The sequence below is a fragment of the Natator depressus genome, chromosome 1 (genome assembly GCF_965152275.1).
Source record: "Natator depressus isolate rNatDep1 chromosome 1, rNatDep2.hap1, whole genome shotgun sequence".
In the NCBI taxonomy this organism is placed as follows: Eukaryota; Metazoa; Chordata; order Testudines; family Cheloniidae; genus Natator; species Natator depressus.
The window spans coordinates 124,061,481-124,081,235 of NC_134234.1; the positions used below are offsets into that span (position 1 = coordinate 124,061,481).

Here is a 19,755-nt window from a genome sequence, read left to right on the forward strand (position 1 = left end):
CCCATGCTGCACAAAAGTCAACCCCCTTGAAGAGTTGTGGTAGCGCAGTATGGGAGATGCAGTGTGGCCAGGGAGCCCATCCCATGAAGGAGAATAGCGACATGAAGGAACTGAACTTCAATTCACATGAGGCATTGTGGCAGCATTTCCAAATCAAAATATTACAATTTTCAGATAAAATAGCTCATTTTTCGGGCATCTGGGTTTTCAATGAAAATTTGAATTTTTTGTTGTTGAAAACAGACACCTTTTACAAAAAATATTTATTTAGTCAAAAACACAACAAGCTTGGCAGAGAAAATTTTCTACCAGTCTTATATGAGCAATTAAAAATACATAATAGTCCCAGTTATTCAGAGATATATAACCTTAGGTTCCATTTCTGTGGGGATGAGGGGCTATTCCTCACTTCAATTTAAAACTTGAGAGGCAGATGGTTTGGATAAAATAAGAAGTTAGTCCTATCTTCCCCCTATACCTTCACCAAATCTTCACCAGTATTTTAACTGAACTAAAACCAAACTATTTTAAGGTATGAATAAATTGGCACAGTGTGAGTGGTGTCAGGGGCTAGACATCCCAAGTATAACCCCATCTGAGGCACATACTTGAACAGCTGGCCCATTTCACCACTCACACCATCATAGCTACATTATTTTTAGTGTGCTAACTTGATCAGAGCTAGTGTGCGTATGCCTCCTCAAGCTGGGAATTACATCTCCAGCTCCAAGTGTAGATGTACATTGGAACATTTTGACTGACCCAATCTAATGTGTTTTTTTTTTCATATTATGGGCCTGTGATTTATTTAATTTAATTAATTAATTTATTTATTTATTAGATTTCAATTTTTCATCCCATTTGGGATGGGCAAAAATTCAAAATCTCAAAAATTCTCATGGGGCAAGAAAATTGTTTCCCACCCACCTCCAGGCACAACTTTGTTTTCTGACATGCAGAGAATACATTCATGGAATACACTACTCTTTAAAGAGCTATTTTTCAAAATGTGGATGATGGAGTAGGATTCGCCTTAGCTCATGTGAGATCTGTTGAAAATGGACTGGATCTGAAAGACCACAAAGATGTTTGATGTTCTTTAGCATGTTCTTCAGCAAAAGCATTGTGAGAACAGTCATTGCTTTTGTGAGTTTTCCTTTCCAACAGACCTCATGAAATAAGCTATGCTTTGTCCATGTGGAACAAGCTGTGTCTTGTCACAGTGTACCCAGACAGCATGCCCTGTTAGTGGGAAATAAACATCCAGAAGAGAGGAATGGGGTTGGAGGGGTGGAAGGGCAAGCGGATGAGAAGCAGAGAAAGAGGAGGTAAAATGGAGAAGAAAGTGGAAAGGAGAAACAGAACAAGCAGAGCAGGAAAACAAAGGTAAGGATGGAAATAGAGAGGCAAAAGCTAAAAGAACAAGATACAGAAATAAAAATACAAAAGAAAAAGAGAAAAGAAGATGAAAATGTAAAATTAGAAATCAAGTAAACAGACTAAAAAGAGAGAAAATAAAGGAGGAAAAAGGAATTGATACAACAAAGAAATCAAAAGAAAAAAGATGCAAATTAATAGGTATATAAGAGGGGGAAAGGTACAGGAGAAAGACCTGGAGAAGTCAGAGCACTAGAAGCACAAACACGAGAAAGAGAAACATAACAAAGGTCACTGTATATATTTTATGTAACTTTATTCACAGGAAAGAGACCATTTTAAAATCATTTCTCCTTCTGGTGTTTTGTGGCCAGTGTATTCGATGTGGTTTGTGACTTCAAACCAGAATTTTGGGCAGTTGGAGCAAGAGAACAGAGGTGTAGATAAAACAGATTATATCCAACTAGCATGGCCCCTGCACCAGAATGACATTCATATTCGTGAAGTGTTCCATTTAAAAAAAAGAAAGAAACAGAAGAAAAATCCAACAAGGAGTCCACAGAGTATGGAAAAGGTGACAGAGGAAGTCTGGTGGAGCAGAGAATTTAATACAGGGCAGCTCCTTGGCCAGCTCCCTACCTGGTGTTTGTGCACCGAAGTAGTGATGGCCTTCTACCTTTCTCTCTCTGGGGTCTCAGATGGAGGGATGGGTCTCCCTACTGGTGTTACTAATGGGTCATCAGTTTGGGCACCACCAATTTAAAATCCCGGAAGTATCTTTGGATGGATGAGTGCATGATAAGCAGTTATCCCTGCTTTTATCGATATTTCTACCAGACTGCCTCAGAGACAGCACACATAGCAATTTATTCAAAGGGAGGTGATCTACTAACTCTCCTGATAATATGGGGTACGTTCAGCCAATCAGAAAACCGGAACCAATATCACGTGACCAATCAGAACCAACCAAAGGCAGCTCAAAATTACAAAATTTTGTAATTTGTGTAGGTATGTGAAAAATGGTCACACAGATTTTGCAGTCATCTTAACTGCAAAAACAAGGGGTGACTTTGGCATTGTCTCTTAGAAAATGTGGCAGTTCAGCAGAACAAATGGAGAGAGACACACTGTATCGTAAAACTAACTATGTTGGCCTCCCTGGGGCATATTTTATATACACACATGCACACATAGACTTTAAAAAAAAACCACAAAGGATTTGCATCTTTAAAAGCACTATGGGGACTCACTCCTCACCAGGTTAAGTCCAAGACAGTGGTCCTAAGTAGTGTGCTGTGGAGCTTTAAGAGTCCTGTGATGTGAAATCTCCCAAGAGCCATGAATGTTACTGCAACATGTAGGCAGGAAAGGGTGAGATAAGGGTGGTATGACTACTTTAACTTTGATTCTGTTGCTTATGTGGATTTAGGTCCTTATATTACATTAGAAAAGTAGCAATAATCTGTTACATTAGTATTTTAAAAACACTTTTAAAAGAAAGAAATAGGGGGAAATCATTAGGAGTTAGCACAATGAACAACATCCGATGAAGTGAGCTGTAGCTCACGAAAGCTCATGCTCAAATAAACTGGTTAGTCTCTAAGGTGCCACAAGTACTCCTTTTCTTTTTTCTTTTTACGAATACAGACTAACACGGCTGTTACTCTGAAACCTGTCAATACTGTAATGGTTATTCTGGGATTTACTTATTATAGCTGTGAAGTTGTTATATCCTACTCTGAATCAACGCATCTCAAGTCGTGTGGTACAGTCAATTTCTGCGTATTTATGGTACCGTAATAGTTCTCCATGCCGGCATAGGCCAGGTTATTGAACTCCCTTACATTGGTGAGCAGTCAGTCAGTCAGTCAGTCTCTCTCTCTCTCTCACACACACACACACACACACACACAGCTAGGTTCACTGATTTGAGTGGGGTCATTTGTTGAGTAACAATTCATCTGGCACTGAGAAAATAAGTGGAGAGCCTCTCCTATCTGGGGAGAGGGCTGTCTTTTCACAGATGTAGGTCTGGAGTTCAAATTGCAATTCACTTCTTGAAATCATTGGTGGGTGTGTATATATGGTAGGTCAGAACTCTCTATTCAGGCAGAACTCCCACTGGTTAGAAATGCACACAACTAGACAGATTCTGTCCTAATTTACACCTGTGCAACACCAAGACTGCATACTAAACTCACTGGCACTTTTGCTGCAAGATTTTTCCTATACATATTAAGCCACAGCTTTTCTAAATTAAACATTTATGTTTATATCTCCCTGAAAAAAGAGTTAATAACAATGAGCTACTGGTAAAATACATCCTAAACTAAAGATGTACAAGGTTTCTCTGTAATAAAGGAAGCTGTTGTTATCTACAGACATAGCAGAGCTGCATTAAATGGCATCATCCAGTGCAGTAGTTCTCAAAGCCGGACCGCTGCTTGTTCAGGGAAAGCCCCTGGCGCGCCGGACTGGGTTGTTTATCTGCTGAGTCCGCAGGTTCAGCCGATCGCGGCTCCCACTGGCTGCGGTTTGCTGCTTCAGGCCAATGGGCGCTGCAGGGAAGCGGCATGGGCCAAGGGATGTGCTGGCCTCCCTTCCCGCAGCCCCCATTGGCCTGGAGTGGTGAACCAGGCCAATGGCCTGCGGACGCGGCAGGTAAACAAACCGGTCCGGCGCGCCAGGGGCTTTCCCTGAACAAGCGGCGGATCAGCTTTGAGAACCACTGATCCAGTGCATACAGATCATAGACAATGAATATGTACTTTATGTGAAGTATAAGGATAAATTTCCTTGCTTGTTTTACAAGTGAGAGATGAAATTACAACTGCTCTGTGGAGATTATGCAATATACTTGTGATGAAATGGATAGCCTAGAATAAAATCAGAAATCAGATAGAAAGTCTTGACATGTTTAATGTGGTGTTCACATGTGAAATATTTGCAATAAAAGACACAAGCCTTCTGCCTTTAGGTTTCATTCCAAAGTGAAAAGTCAGACCAGGTGCCTCAAAATGTTTGCTAAGGTCCTTGTTGAGGGTCACAGGGACTGAGATATGACTGGGTATGGAAATTATGTGAAATGCTTAGTTTCAGTATGAAACCAGCTGAAACTCTTTGACTTTGACTGCAAGAATAAAGCCATTTGAATTAGTTAGTAAATCGAGCTTAGAAACACAATTCTCTCACTCTCAAATTAATTAAACAAGCAGCCCTGTTTCACTTAGCATAAAGGTTTGTATTTTCTTGCACAAAAGAGAAAACAGAGTCACATGGTCTGTTATTTGGAAAAATGCTGCTACGTAGCACCTTTGCCCAGCTTAAAAAAAGGCATTAATATACTTTTGGATTCTGTTAACCCCTTAATCAGTCAACGTTTTTGGAAAGTTCAGAAGACATGGGGGTGACAAAGCTAGGAGGCGGGCAAAGGGGCATGGCAGGTATGTTGGGGTGTGGGAACATGGTTGCAGTCAGTCAGAGGGGCTGATCAGTAAGGCTGAGAGCCGAACAGGGAAAGCTGGCACAGTGTGTGGAGTGGGAGTACTGTGTAGCTGGAGGACAGTGGAGAGAGAGCAGAGCAGGAGCAGCTGGGCAGCAGCTGTAGGCGTACACTTAGGGAAAAGGCAAATAGGCAGGGTGGACAAAAGGCATAGTAGGGATATAGCATGCTAGCTGTGGAGGGAAGCAGGAGAAGCAGTGAGGGGGTTAGGTTATGGTACTTGAGCAGGAGGAATGCCATCTGCAACATGGTGAAGTGGCAGCCAGCTGGCAGGGTTTCTGAGGAGAAGTTTATACAGCGTGCTTCTGGCTAGTTAGAGTAGACCTGTGTGCCAGCTGGTGGAGCTGCCAAGGAAGAAGAAGCTGACAATGTGTGGGTGGGGGAGAAGCTAAAAGCCAGCCAGCCAGGCAGGAGTGGCTGGCTTTGGCAGATCACAAAGTTTCAGTAGTCCAGAAGCACTGAAACCCTTTAAGCTAAGAACGGCTCTGGCATACCACAACGGTGGTGCGTTACACTGGAGGGGAATTACAATGGGGCTCTGTGCTGGCATCTGCCTGTGGATCTGATTGTAGGACAATTACCTGAGTCCAGAATCCATTTTACATATCCATACGCCATTTTACAAAGCCCCAGTTACATAGAATCCTGAATGCCCTGGTTATGGAGTCAGTCTAATGTTTTTTATACCACATTCATCACAATTATATAAGAACCAAAATGCGCCCAAAGATTTTCAAGGCCAAGTGTAAAACAGACTCAATTTATAAGTGTGTTTATATGCTATTTTTCTTTCCTACCCATGACTGGAAGGGTTGCTCAAGCCAAAAGCTATCACAGCGTTATGAAAGTTAATGGTATCAGCAATTATTTGAGCCGCTGGTTAACGAAAATCACAGCTGACACTGAATGACAATTTATACTGACTTTAATCTATGCAGTTTGTGGCAGTCCAGTGCAAACAGGAAAAAAAATATATTTGTACCTGCTTTGTAAATCATTAAGATGCAATCTCCCTACATAATGGGTGGCTGACGAGACGGTGATGACTCTAGCATTGCGACTGCGAGTTCCTGATTGCTTCAGTGTTTCCAAGAGAAGGTTAGTCAACAGGAAATGTCCCAAGTAGTTCAACCCAAAGTGCTCCTCAAATCCATCCTCTGTTTTCCTTTCAGGGACCAGCATCACCCCCGCTAAGGAAGAAAGTGCAGAAAAAGTGTGATGACTTCAGAGACTGAATGAGGATTCCTGACACACAAGCAACACAAGATTCCTGTTACACATCTTAAACACAACTTTCAGCATGATGGATGATTGGTGATTGCATGTGAACTGTAAAACTGACAATGATGGACTCCCCTGGAGAAAAATGACAAACTCCAGGCCTCAGTTTACCGATCTAGAAAATGGATAGAATCATCCCTCCCTTCCTCTGGCACTGTAAGGATTAATTAGTTAATTTTTGTAAGGTGTTTTGAAAATGATGGGGTCAATTTAACCTTTGGGTTTGCACCAGCTCTCAACACTGTGGGCCCCTGGCAGTGGTAAGTTCATCTGGAGTGGGAATGCAGAAAGCTCCCTGCCACCCTACCAGTGGGCAGGGCCAGGCTAATCAGCAGATGTGCTCTTCCAGGCAACTTTTCTATTGAATTCTGGCTGGAGTTTAAAAAGCTACCCTCCCCCAGGGGCAAACCCCCATCCCCACAGCTGTCTCCATGTGCGGGGAGGGGGAACTGGAGCAGAAATAAATCTACCCTGATAAGTATTAACAAAACAGTGTGTACACACACACAGTTTTATTAGGACTCATTAGGGAAATACATACTGTGTATATCTCTATATACAATTTTCAAACTTGGGTGCCTAAAGTTAGGCTCCTAAATCTGTAGTTAGGCCCCTAAATCCGTAGTTAGGCCCCTATATAAAAGTGGTCTAATTTTCAAGCAGCTGCAGCTCTTATTAACTTCTCTGGAAACAGGTTGTTCAACACCTTGGAAAATCAGCCCAAAGCTTCCATTTAAGTGTCTAATTATGGATTTAGGAGCATAACTTGAAGCACCCAACTTCGAAAATGCTACATGCATCAGGATGATATGGAAGGGGTATGTATAAAAACAAGAAAAAAAACTGAATTAAAAAGTTATGAAATACATTTCATTTTTTTAAAATTGCTGCACAACTGGATTGAGAGAATCAGAGATGCATATTGTTCATGTGGTTAGTAGTTTTGAAGGTTTTCTGCTTTTTCTCTGAAAACTAAGTACCATATGATGGGAAGTTTAACTGTGCTCTCTGACATGGAAGAATATAAGCTTCCTCCCAGTGATGCTTCACATTTCCATTATAAAGTCTTTCACCAAGAGTCAGACTGATGATGGCATACGAACCTCCCAATTTGACTTGCTCTTACTGTGCTTTAGTATTACTGCTTCCTTTTTGGGGTCCAATTGCCAAACAATGTCATCATGCTACAGGGTGCTTGGAAAGAACGGAGTACTTTTTTTGTTTGTATGGCAAGCTCCTGTAGCAATTTTTTCTAATATATATGTAATTCCTACTCCTTAATGGGCCTATACACTGAAAAACAGATGGCGGTGTGTGATGGTCTGGAATGGGGCGTGTGCATTCAGTAAGAGCAGAGATAAATAACTGTACCATTTCTATGTACAGCTCTTTTATACAGTTAGGAAGAGAGAGAGGAGGAGGAAGGGGAGTAGAGCGATGGTGGAAGAAAAAAGAAAGAAAGGGAAAATACAGGGGAGAGGAAAGCAGAAGTGAGGAAGCAAGAGAAAGGTGGAAAGGGGAGTAGAGGGAAGGAATCAAAGAAGACAGAACATGGGTGGGGGGGAAGAAAAAAGTGGAAGGAGTGAGTAGCTCAGAAGCAATGTAACATGCTACTATATGGAAGACATAGCCTGAACCTCAGCAAAGTCCCTCCCACTTTGCAGGCTGGTGGCATAAGGAAACCCTATAGAAGTGATCTGTTTGGGCTCTATGAAGACCCTGTTTGGCAGGTCATTCTGATATTTTTATGAATCTCTGAGATTCCCCTGAAATGGGAGGAGCACTCCATGGCCATTTCATCTGCATGTCAGTTCATATTTTTTATAATTGCGGCGTCCAGACTGCGAGGCTTCTGTTGTACTCTACCATTTCCTCAGCTCCACTGAAGCACTGTTATTCAGGGCTGGTGTCCTCCATGGAGCAGCTGTGGAGTCACCCTGAAGCTGGAGAAGGAAGGAGGATTCCCCCTTCCCTACTCCACAAACCAGTCCCGCCACTTGGGCTGGGCACTGGCAGGAAGGTTACAGAGCAACTTCAAGCTGAGACAAGCTTCCTGCAGAATCCATTGGCTCAGCTGGGGAAGGCTTAGTTTTGGGCCAACCTGGTAACGCTGGGGTCCCAGTCTGAGTCTCAGCTGCAGTAAAGCGTCAGGAATGGCGAGTCCCATCACGTGGGAGCAGTGGAGCTCAGACACATGCTTGGGTTGGAGGAGAGAGAGAAGTGGCAGTCCTGCTAACTTGTGATAGTTTTGTTTCCAGCAATGTTGACAACAGTTTAAGTGCGTCAGAAGGCATGAGGTTGATCACAGAGGGCCTTGCACATCCGAAATAAAGTAAATGTGAAACTCAAGCTCTCCTTCTGAACTGAACTGGATTATTCTGTCCCCCATTCAGCATGTAGGAATCATACACAGCCCACAGGGCCAGGGAAAATTCTCATGGCACAGACACAAGTAGGTTTGCCAGGGGTCCTGTTTTTGACCGGAACGCCCGGTGGAAAAGGGACCCTGGCAGCTCTGGTCAGCACCACTGACAGGGCCATTAAAAGTCTGGTCAGCAGAGCAGTGGGGCTAAGGCAGGCTCCCTGCCTGCCATGGCTCTGCGCGGCTCCCAGAAGCAGTGGCATGTCCCCGCTCCGGCTCCTACGCTGCCCCCGCCCCAAGTGCCAGCTCTGCAGCTCCCACTGGCCTGGCTGTGCCTCTGCGTAGGAGACAGAGGGGGGACATGCTGCTTGAGGTAAGTGCTGGCCAGAGCCTGCACCCCTACCCCCTCCCATGCCCCAACTCCCTGCCCTAGCTTGGAACCCCCTTCTGCACCCAAACTCCCCTGCACCCCACACCCACACCGCAACCACCTGCCCTAGTCCTGATCCCACTCCAGCTCTCTGAACCCCTCAATCCCAGCCCGGACCCCCTACTACACACCAAACCCCTCATCCCCAACCCCACCCTAGAGACTGCACACCCAGCCGGTGCATTCATACACCCCTTGCGCCCCAGACCTCGGCCCCAGCCCTGATCCCCTTCCCGCCCACTGAACCCCTCAGCCCCAACCTGGAGCCCTCTCCTGCACCCGAAATCCCTGAGCCCCAGCCCCACACCCCCAGCCCAGAGTCCGTACCCCTCCACACACACCCCAACCCCCGCCTCAGCCCAGAGCCCCCTCCTGCACCCTGAACTCCTCATTTCTGGCCCACCCCAGAGCCCACACCCTCAGCTGGAGCCCTCATCCTCACACTCTCCCGCACCCCAACCCCCTGAGCCAGTCTGGTAAAAAAGAGCAAGTGAGTAAGGTTGGGGAGAGCGAGCTACAGAGGGAGGGGGGATGGAGTGAGTGGGGATCGGGGCCTCAGAGAAGGGGCATGGCAGGGGTGGCCTCAGAGGAGGGGCAGGGCAGAGGGTGGGACCAGGGTGTTCAGTTTTGTGCACATAGAAAGTTGGCTACCCTAAACAGTGGGCCGCTCTAGGCAGCTGTATGCTCTCCTCTGCCAGCCCAGACATAGGGGGTGTTAAGGTAGAAGAGGACAGAGCTGTGACGCTTGCTTCTATAGACATTCTGGCTTCTGTCACAAGCCATAGGCAGGCCCCGGGAGGCTGTCATAACTTAGAGCTAGAGCTGTGCAAATAATGGATTTTTCAGTTCACCAGCAATTCTGAAAACTCAGGGAAAAAATGTGTTTTGTGTCAACCCAAAACACTACATTTTGTGAAATTTTCAGCAAAATCAAAAGGTCAAAAATATTTGATGCAAAATGAAACTTTTCATTTAGATTCCGAGCATTTAACATTTTTGAATTTTTTAAAATAAATCTGAGGAAATTTCTAAATGAAAACTGGTTGGAACTGAAAAATGGAAATGCTTTCATTAGAAAATGTCAAAATGAAACATTTCGACTTTGTCAGAGGTTTTCTTTTTTCCACACAAACAATTCAGCGAAACCAAAAGGAGTTCACAAAATATTTCAGCATTGCTGAATTTGCATTTTTTGCTGAAAAACGTTTAGGATGAAAAATTTCAACCAGCTCTATTAGAGCAGCTCCAGGGCTGCCCAAAGAGACTTTTGACTTCTGGAGATGCACTGAATTTGGTGAGTGCAAAGGGGACTCAGAGATGCCTTTGCGTTCCATCGTTTGGGCTGCACCTCCAGGAAGCAGAGCACCAAATCTGAGCCTATTCCTGTGATCCAGGTGAGGAGGGAGAGAGCTCACACCCACTCAGGGGTGTAATTTCTAAAGTATAAATTCCATCACACTATTTTGGTCACTGCTTAAGAGCTTCCTCTTTGCAGAAATTCTTGTTCAGTCCTTGAGCAGGCACAGTCATTTCTGCTAGAACGTCTTCCTCCTCCTCCTCTTGTTTAAGAATTTCCTAACTAATATTAATCCAAGAACAAATTTGGCAAACTGAGATTTTTCAGTATTCAACAAATATTTTTCCCCATTCTCCTAAAGGCTTTGAAAAGATTCACATCAAGGTTAGTGAAAAATCTTTCCTGCAATTTGAGGAAGAGCAGTTTTAATGTCCATATCTACAGGAAGACAGAGCATATAAATACAGCAAACAACTGAACCAGGTCGGTTTTCTGACAACAGGGTAAACCTCACCAGTGTAACAAGCTCTCTTTTTTTAAATTATTAATTACCTAACATTCAGCAGGTACTAAAAATGGTACACTATTGATTTTCTTTTGTCCAGACACATCATCAGCTTTACTCATGGGCCCTGAAGGGGTGAAATAAAAGAACAAAAACTATTTCTATTTTTCCAATAGCTCAAAGACTATTTGATGCCAAGAACATGCAGCATTTCCATCTTATATCCTCACTGCAAACTACCTGCAGCTGAGAGGGATATTAGTATTCTTCTGATAGGGAAGCCATATAACAATATCTTTCAGACTTGTTTCATTACAAATTGCCTTGGGATTAGTAATTCTCCCCAGTGTTTTTAGAGTGGCTTTGAAAGTGGATTTAAAGAAGAAATGGCAACATACAGACCATTAGCAGTCACAATCTGTTTTGATTCAACTGTTTTATACGTTATTTTCTCTGATTCAGCTGGATTGACTCCATAAATCTTTGTTTAAACAGACATCACCAGTAGAAACATGACAGAAAATAAATTAATAAGTAAGCTGCTAATAGGGCTTTTGCTTTGCGATTGGTTAACCATTATTACTGAAGTATCCAAGCAGAGGACTGACAGTATGCATACTGAGAACTGCATAAAATGCCATGCTGCCATGAGATTCTGCAAAATACAAATAAATTAGCACAAGCAAGCATATTGTACTTCATTAACTGCTCTGAAAGACCATTCTTGTAAAGATAGTTATATTCTACTGAGCTGCATTTAGTTGTATTGTTGTATACATAAATGTTTTAATTAGCTACACTTAATAAGAAGGCATTTATAATGATTATCTTCTATGAATGGTGAATAATGGAGAGTTTTTGCTAAGTTTTGAGATATACAGTTGCCCAATGAGAAATGGCATTGTGAATTGCCTTTATTTTTTCTAAAGAAACCTCTCTCTTGGTCAGGGGAGAGCAAGCCAATGAAAAAAGCCTTATATTAAACGGCTGGTTTTATCTCATCTAGTCCATAGTGCACATGGCATAGCAAGAAGTTCTGGACTGGCGTAATAAATGTCGCAGGTCAGGACCAAGGAACCTTCACAGAACTGTATGTAGGAACTTGGACAGTACTAGAGTTGATTACAAACATTGCTACTTTGCTTTCATGAGAAATTAAATATTGTACGTAAGTGTATTTTAAAAGCTTTAAAACAAAGGATTTATTAAAGAAAGACTGTTATTTACAAAAAGTTACTTCAATTTGTTTTGTTTTAAAGATATGTATATTTCTCAAATTTTACTTTAAATAAATCAAGCATGGCACAAAAGATTTAAAGTATCTCTCCCATGGAGTAATCAACATGTCCCCCTTGCCTGCCTGTTTTCAACAGGCTCAGGGAACAGCAGTCCCAAGGAGAGCTGTGCAAATAACAGGTGTTTCAGTTTGCTGGCAGATGGGGTGGGGGGATAATTTCTGGTTGAAGTCAAAACAATTATTTTTATTTGCAAATTGAAAAGTAAAATATTTAATTTAGGACTGAACAAAGTTTAAATGCTGGATTTTGATCTCAACCTTTTTAAACATTTGATTGTTTTGGTTATAAAAATAAAAAGGAAATTCTGAAACAAAAAGTTGTTTCAAACTGAAAAAATTAAATGTTTAAATTTAGAAAATGTCAAAATGAAACATTTTGATTTTTTCAGATTTTTTTCTCCCTGACTAAAACAAAACTGACACAAATTCATGAACTGTTTCAGTGTTGCTCAATTTGCATTTGTCATCAAAAAATTTCTGACAGAAAAATGTCACCCAACTCAGAGGGCATTGCTCCTGCACCTAAGTCTCCAGCCATGGCAGCACAAGGCAATGCTAGGCATTGAGAAGGCTCAGTTATACATATTTACATGCAATTCATTTTGCGGAGGAGCTGAATCTCTCTCTCAAAGTATTTTTCACAGGCTTTATATTATTCCCAGATGTGCGTTCCTCTGGTTTACAAAGGAAGAGTGTGTTCTAAAAAAGAAATTCCAGGGGGAACAATGAATAGAAGGCTGTTCCACATGAGAGGACAAGGCATTGTCTACACTCAGTTTTTATACCAGTGTAACTATTTCTGTTAGGGGTGTGATTTTTTTTTTTGCCAACAAGGTCATGCTCACTAAACTGCTACAATTTACATAGTTCCAGTATAGTTATACCAGTACAATCCCTATTGTGGATACAATTATACTGGTAAACAGGTATCTTATACTGGTATAGCTTGTTCCCCCTTCTGTGCAGGAATACCAGCATAAGCACCTTTATGCCAGGATAACGGCATCCACACTATGGGGTTGTACTGCTTTAATTATACTGGCACAGGAATAGTTATACTGGTCTAAAGCATCTTTATACTGATATCCTACACACAAAATCTATGTTAAAAGAACATTAAGGTTACAAAGTCAAGTCACTCCACAGTTGGGAAAAGCCAGAATGAAAGTTATCTGTGGAATCATAATTTGGCCCACTTGTGCCTATACATTATGATACAGTCTTTAATTAAATGATCACAAAATATTTTTTCTACAGGTGGTTGCACAGGCAGCCTTAATTCTGTCATTTCCTAACAATTTTTTGCGTGTTATTTCCTAGGTTTTCAAAAAGCAAACTAAAAATACCAAAATTCCATTGTGTGGCATCATATTGACACCCACATGGGTCATCAGCAAGGTTGGAACATTTAGATCCACCATATAGAACTCTGTCACTTGAGCTAACAGTGTAACTGAAAACAGTAGTAGGCTGTTATCCTCTAGATGGGCCAGTATTAGAGAGTGGTGGGCCACTTTGCCATGGGGTTTCAGAGATATTTGCTCACAGCAGAGGAATGGTGAGTCTCAGGGATCTCTGATTCCATTCCAATGCCTGGAGCAGGAGTGTTCTTTAGTGGGCACAGCCTCTTCTGCCCTTTTACCTCAAGCTCGAACCCTTCCCCTTCCTGATCTGATCTGTATCATTTCCCCCACTCTAACCTCCAGTCACCTTCCCTTCCCCCGCTCATGTTCCCCATCCCAACTGGCTCCCCGTCCCAATCTCTGTTCCTGGGCTCCTCATCCAATCTCATTGTTCCTACAGATCCTTGTCCCTGTTTCTTTGCTCAGCCTCCCACCCCAATACTCCAGCTCCTCAGGGCTGTCTCTCCTCCCCCGCTGCACTGGTTCAGTCCCAGTCTCCTTTGCCCAGCCAGTCCTAGACTCCTCCCATCTCAGCTCCCAGTTTCTCTTACTCCCACTCCAGTTTCTGCCCACCCAGACTCCTTGTCCCAATCTCTTTCCTCCCTCTCTCTTCCCTCAAGTGGTCTAGCTCTTGTTCCCTCTGTATTTGAATGAGGCAGCTTCCTCTTCCACCCTGCTTTCCCTGCATGGGGGTCACTGAAAGCACAGGAGAGACAGGCTCTCTGCTCTCAGTTCAAGTGTCCAGACCTGGACCTGGCACAGCCCACAGCAGACCAGAGCTTCAACTGCAGGAAAGTCCTGCTTAGTCCGGACATGGAGCAAGCACAGTGCAAACTGAATCTTCAGGAAGTTTAGCTGCTAAAATTTAAGATGTCTCTACTGAGCATCTGTGAATTGCCATTTTTCAAAGGCTTATAATTTAGCCAAACTGGGGTGGATTTCCATAGAGATGGCAAAAGGCATATCCCTGACACAAAGGACATCCCCTGCCAAGTTTCAAGTCCCTGCTCCAAAGCTTGGGGATGCTGGAGGTTTTTTTTCTAAAGGTTGCTAGACCTTTTTATCCTGGGCAAAATAACTATTTTTCCCTCACCTCATTGTCAGAACCAGCTGAACAATTTTGGCTCACATTTTCCAAAAAAATCCAGCCTGAGGCAAACACACAACGTGGGAAATTTCAGCCCAAACAGTTGAAGTTTGGCAATATTATAAGCAACTGAAAGCAGGGTCTTAAAACGAGAAGTGTCAGACAACCTTAACAGGCGGTGCTAGAAGTCCTGCCTACAATAACTGCGTCCACACTACAAAGATTAACTGTACCTGTATACTTAAAGTGGTACAACTTTCTAGTGTAGACAAGGCTTAGGTTTATCAGGCGGGGGGAAAAAAAAAGACAGAGCCCAAATGCAACAAACAATAAGTGAAACTCATCAGGTTTTTGACAAAAATGAAAAGCCTATAAACATAGTAAGCTCCTTAAGGGCTGATTAGATTTTTGACACACCTGCATTCTGCCATGGGGCACAAAAGAGTGTTGATTTATGTATTATGTGTATAGTGAAAATACATAAAACCCAACCTGGCTTTCTGGAAAACACAAAAAACAAGTTACAAATTCATATTTAATTTTAATTCATTGTTTTATAATGGATTTTTTTCTCATTAAAACAAAATAGAGCATTCTTAGTTGGGTCTGGATGCAGAAAAACATTTTATTCCTGAAAATACATTCCCTCCAGTGCATTATTATTCAAGACAAGCATTCACAACCTCAATCTTAAAACAGATAAGGCAGCCACACCATCCTACTTCAATAAGAAATGCTGCTTGATGGTGAAATTTCTTATTTTGTGATTTGCACTAAAAATAATTTAACGTGGAACAAAATGAAAGGGTTTGGTAAAAAATAAATTATGGACCCAATCCTGCTCCCACTGAAGCGAATTGCAAAGTCCTATAGACTTCAATCGTTTAAGATTGAGCAATACAGCACATCTGCAGCTGAGTTTTGTATCTATGTTATATTGATAAAGCTGGCATCATTAATTTGCAGCTGAGACATGAAACCAAAGGTGGCGAACTCGCCACCTGTGGAGACTGAGATATTTACAGTTTCATAGAGTGTTTGACATTATGGAATGAGAAAAATCTTTTAAACTAGTTAGGAAAAAACAAGACTGTGCTAAACAAAAGTCAGAATTGCAATGTATGCGATGTGGATTCTCTGACTGCCAGAACTATCCTGAATGAGCAAGTTGCTACTGTAACTGACTCGTTATTACAATAAACATATAGACCTTTTAGAAGAGTTCTGATGTTTATCAGGTGAAGTATGTAGATATTATTTCAGTTGACAACAATACTGCTCAGTAAACCACTGAACAATGCAGCTGCTGGACGCTGATCACTATTGAAAATCTGGACACTTGATTTAGATAACTACATTAGGAGCTGAGTTTGTCTGAAAATCCAACCACTTATGTGGGAGACTAAATGGTAGCTGTTAGATGCTGAGTTTGTCTGAAAATCTGGCTCTCTGTGAATATCTCACATGTATACAACAAATTAGTGTTACACACAAATATCCTTATGCCTCCTTCAGTGCAACCAATAATGCAGGAAGACCCTCTTTGAGCTAATCCATAAAGCTACTATCTTCTCCTCCTTCAAAGTTCTCCCCTAGACCCAGCTCTGCCATGATGCCTGTAAAAAAATCAGCTAATTAATCACAGTATGAAGGGCAAATAGGGATGGTTGGCTCTTAGGAAATGTAGGTGGTAATATAGGGCACAGGAGATGAAGCATGGTCTTGTGATTAAGGCATTAGACTAAGATTCAGAAGATCTGGCTTCAATTCCTGGTTCAACTATAGACTTCTTGTATAATCTGGGGCAAGTCGTGTAGGCAAAATCTGTGCTCCATTGAAGTCAAAGGTAAAACTCCTCACTGACTTTAATGGGGTCAGGATTTCACCTTCAATTTCTTTGGTTTTGTTCTCATTTGTAAAATGGGGATAACAATGCTTCCTTTCTCCCACCCTGTCTATCTTCTTTATTTAGATTGTAAACTGTCTCTATGTATTTGTATAGCACCTCGCACCATGGGGCCAGGATCTTGACTTGGGCTGCTTGGTGCCACCATAATATAAATAATAAATTACAACTTCCTTTAGCTATTAATAATAAATTTTAGGTGTATACAAATTGTATATATATTTGTACCCTACCCATCATATATCAGTTTTCTTCTTAAGGTTCGATCCTGTGAACTATTTAAGCATATGAGTAACGTTATATAAGCGGCAAAGAGTCCTGTGGCACCTTATAGACTAACAGATATATTGGAGCATAAGCTTTCGTGGCTGAATGCCCACTTCGTCGGATGCATCTGACGAAGTGGGTGCATCCGACGAAGTGGGCATTCACCCACGAAAGCTTATGCTCCAATACATCTGTTAGTCTATAAGGTGCCACAGGACTCTTTGCCGCTTTTACAGATCCAGACTAACACGGCTACCCCTCTGATACGTTACATAAGTGATTAGTCCCTTTGACTTCCATGGGACTACTCACATATGTAAAGTTACTCATATGCATACATGTTTGTAGGATCAGGGTCTAAGTGTGTATGCATATATATGTGTTATATTACACACAAGCACACATACATAACTCATACACATAGCTGTCTCTATAATTTTGATTGTACCATACAGCCATACCCCACAAACCAGCATGTTTAGAGAGGGTTGCATACTATAATAAGAATAAATTTCTGCACTCACCTACAAAATGTGCAATCATGAATTTCTGAACCAGTCAATAGTTCAGAATTATTGTCTGATTTTAAAGTGGCTTAGACAGGGTTCAGCCTGAAATTCATTAGCTTTGTCATCTGCCTAAAATGGGCTAATATATTAAAATCTCTCAACTTCAGTGCTACAAAGAAATGTATTCAAGGTCTTATAGATTTCCCTCCCTCCCCAACCCAGTGCCAAAAAGACACTCAGGTACTCTCAAACAGTATTTCATTGTCCTCAAGTCTGGCAATTTGTATTCTAATCACCTTTGGTGGTATGTGTGGATGCTCTGTTTTCCCTAAGGATGTTGTAATGGCCTTGTTAAGTTTACTGATGAGTGGAATCATTCACCATAGCAAAAGAATGAAATAAATAAACAAGTGTATTTAAAATATATTGAAAAGCATTTTCAGCATACAAGGAAAACAACTGTCAATTTGGTATGGAAAAAAAAATCTCTTAAGTGGGAAATAATACCATCAACTTACAGCTCGAGAGATTTACACACCATGTCACTGTCAGCTCCTAAGGTTTTTTAATACATGCCTCTTCTACATGCAATTACTATTAATTTAACATTTATATTGTGGTAGTGCCTATAATGTGCTGCGTGGTTTTCAAACATACAAAGACACAGTCCCAGTCCCAAGAAGAGCATACAGCCTGACAAGAATGTGGTATTGATACCCAAGACTGAATTGTAAGACTAGCTGATAAATTGCACTTATTATGCACCTTTAGTGAGTTAATATTTTATCAGATTTTAAAAAAAATCTGAAATCCTCCTTTTAATGACTTTGTAGACAGGCTATTTGAGCTACATGATGTTTTTCTATGTTAAAGGAAGTGTAGGGGGAAAAAACCACATTAGCTCATGTGTCATATGCCAACCCAAATAATTTTTAGAAACTGAAATTGTTTAAGCAATGCGCCATTTGCATTTTTTAAAAAAATGCTTTCCTTTTGATTCACTTTGAAAAGCAACGGGCTGAGCATGAACGGCATGGATTAGCAAAGAGGGGCCTGGGAAGCAAAGTAAAAAGCCTAGCAATGAAAGGGCTGACCTTTGTTTGCCAAATGAACTCACACATGTTTTCAACCGACTTTTTCCCCCTTAAATTAAACCCCCAAATTATGTTATGATAGCATTCAGGTTCTCATTTAAATCAACTATAGTAAGGAGATAGGTGAGATTGCCTCACTGCCCTTACCTCATCCCATTTTGCTTTGGAATCGCTATACTTTTGGCATGAGATTTCCAAAAGAGCCTAAGGGAGTTAATTGGTCAAATCCTACTGAATTTCAATGGGATTTGGGTACCTAATTCCCTTAGGCTCAGTTGAAACTCCCAGATTTGGTATAATAAATCAAATTTGGATTAGATCCGTGCAATGGGATGAGTTCTAAATGGCAGATAACATTTCTAAAGTACCTAAGTGACTTGGCTAGATCCAGAAAAGAGATGTAGGCTCAACGTTGCAACACAGGTGTTGTAGGTGCTCTGAAGCCTAATGGAATCCATAGCCCAGGTTACATGCGCACAATGCATGGGGAGAGTCAGGTCCCTAAGAATGGGATTCACAGCAGTGACATAGTTAGGAGTGGAAACATAGGTGGCCTCAACTTCTGGTGGACTTGCAATGACCGACGGTCTGACATCACAGCAAACCATTGATATTGTATATTATTATATTATATATTGTTGCATATCTGGCTGTGGTCAGCCCCACCCACCTGGCCGAGACCATGTCGGGGCAGACCGCTGCCAATGGGGAGGCAACAACCAGGGCTGGGTGGCATAACAGCAAAGCCCCTTCCCTACTGACATGATGGGGGTGGCCAAGCCAAATCTGAGTAGTATTGTGACATGGGGAATGGGCTCCTTCTCCCAATCCCAGGCTCCAAATGACATGGCAGATCCTACATCCATGGGGGAGCAGCAGGACCCCATACACCACATCTCAATGCCATTTAAATTTGGCCCATCTGCCTGGAAGGGGCTCCACCAGTACACCACCCAGCTCTAGTTACTACCTCCTGATTGGGAGTGATGCATCCCAGCCTGCCCATGAACAGGGGTGGGGTGTGGGGGGGGGTGGAAGGGTGATTGGCTATAATCAGATTGGCTGTGTGAGCCAATGGGAAGACAATAACCAGAGCCAGGTGGCGTACAGTGGAGCCCCACCTCTGCGTGAGTGATGGAGAGGTGGTTGGGCCAATGAGCAGCGTTGTGACCCAGTGCATGCTCCCAGACCCCAGCTCCATTCCGTTCTCCATTGACAAAGGCGCCAACTCCATCCCATGCCACACAGTTGCTTCCTCCCCACAGTGAGAGGTGTGCCCCGCTCCTGCCCACTGCTGGGGGAGGGGTTGGCCAAAACCTGGTTGTTTGGGAACTAAGAAACAATCAGCCAACAGGGAGGCAGTAACTGGAACGGGGTGGAGGGGTGCAGAGTCTGAGCCTATGTTGATGGGGAAGCGGAGCTAAGTGGAGCAGTTTGA

General features: G+C 42.4%; 1 protein-coding gene across 7 annotated transcripts in view; it reads right to left on the minus strand.

Moving 5' to 3' along the window:
- ZBED1 (zinc finger BED-type containing 1) overlaps positions 1 to 19,755 on the minus strand; it is a 282,308-nt gene that overhangs the window by 52,317 nt on the left and 210,236 nt on the right. For all 7 annotated transcript variants that reach the window (XM_074966131.1, XM_074966120.1, XM_074966152.1 and 4 more), the window contains one exon: positions 5,862 to 6,069. In XM_074966131.1, the coding sequence (XP_074822232.1) occupies positions 5,862 to 6,069 (208 nt within the window). The remainder of the gene's footprint in view (positions 1 to 5,861; positions 6,070 to 19,755) is intronic.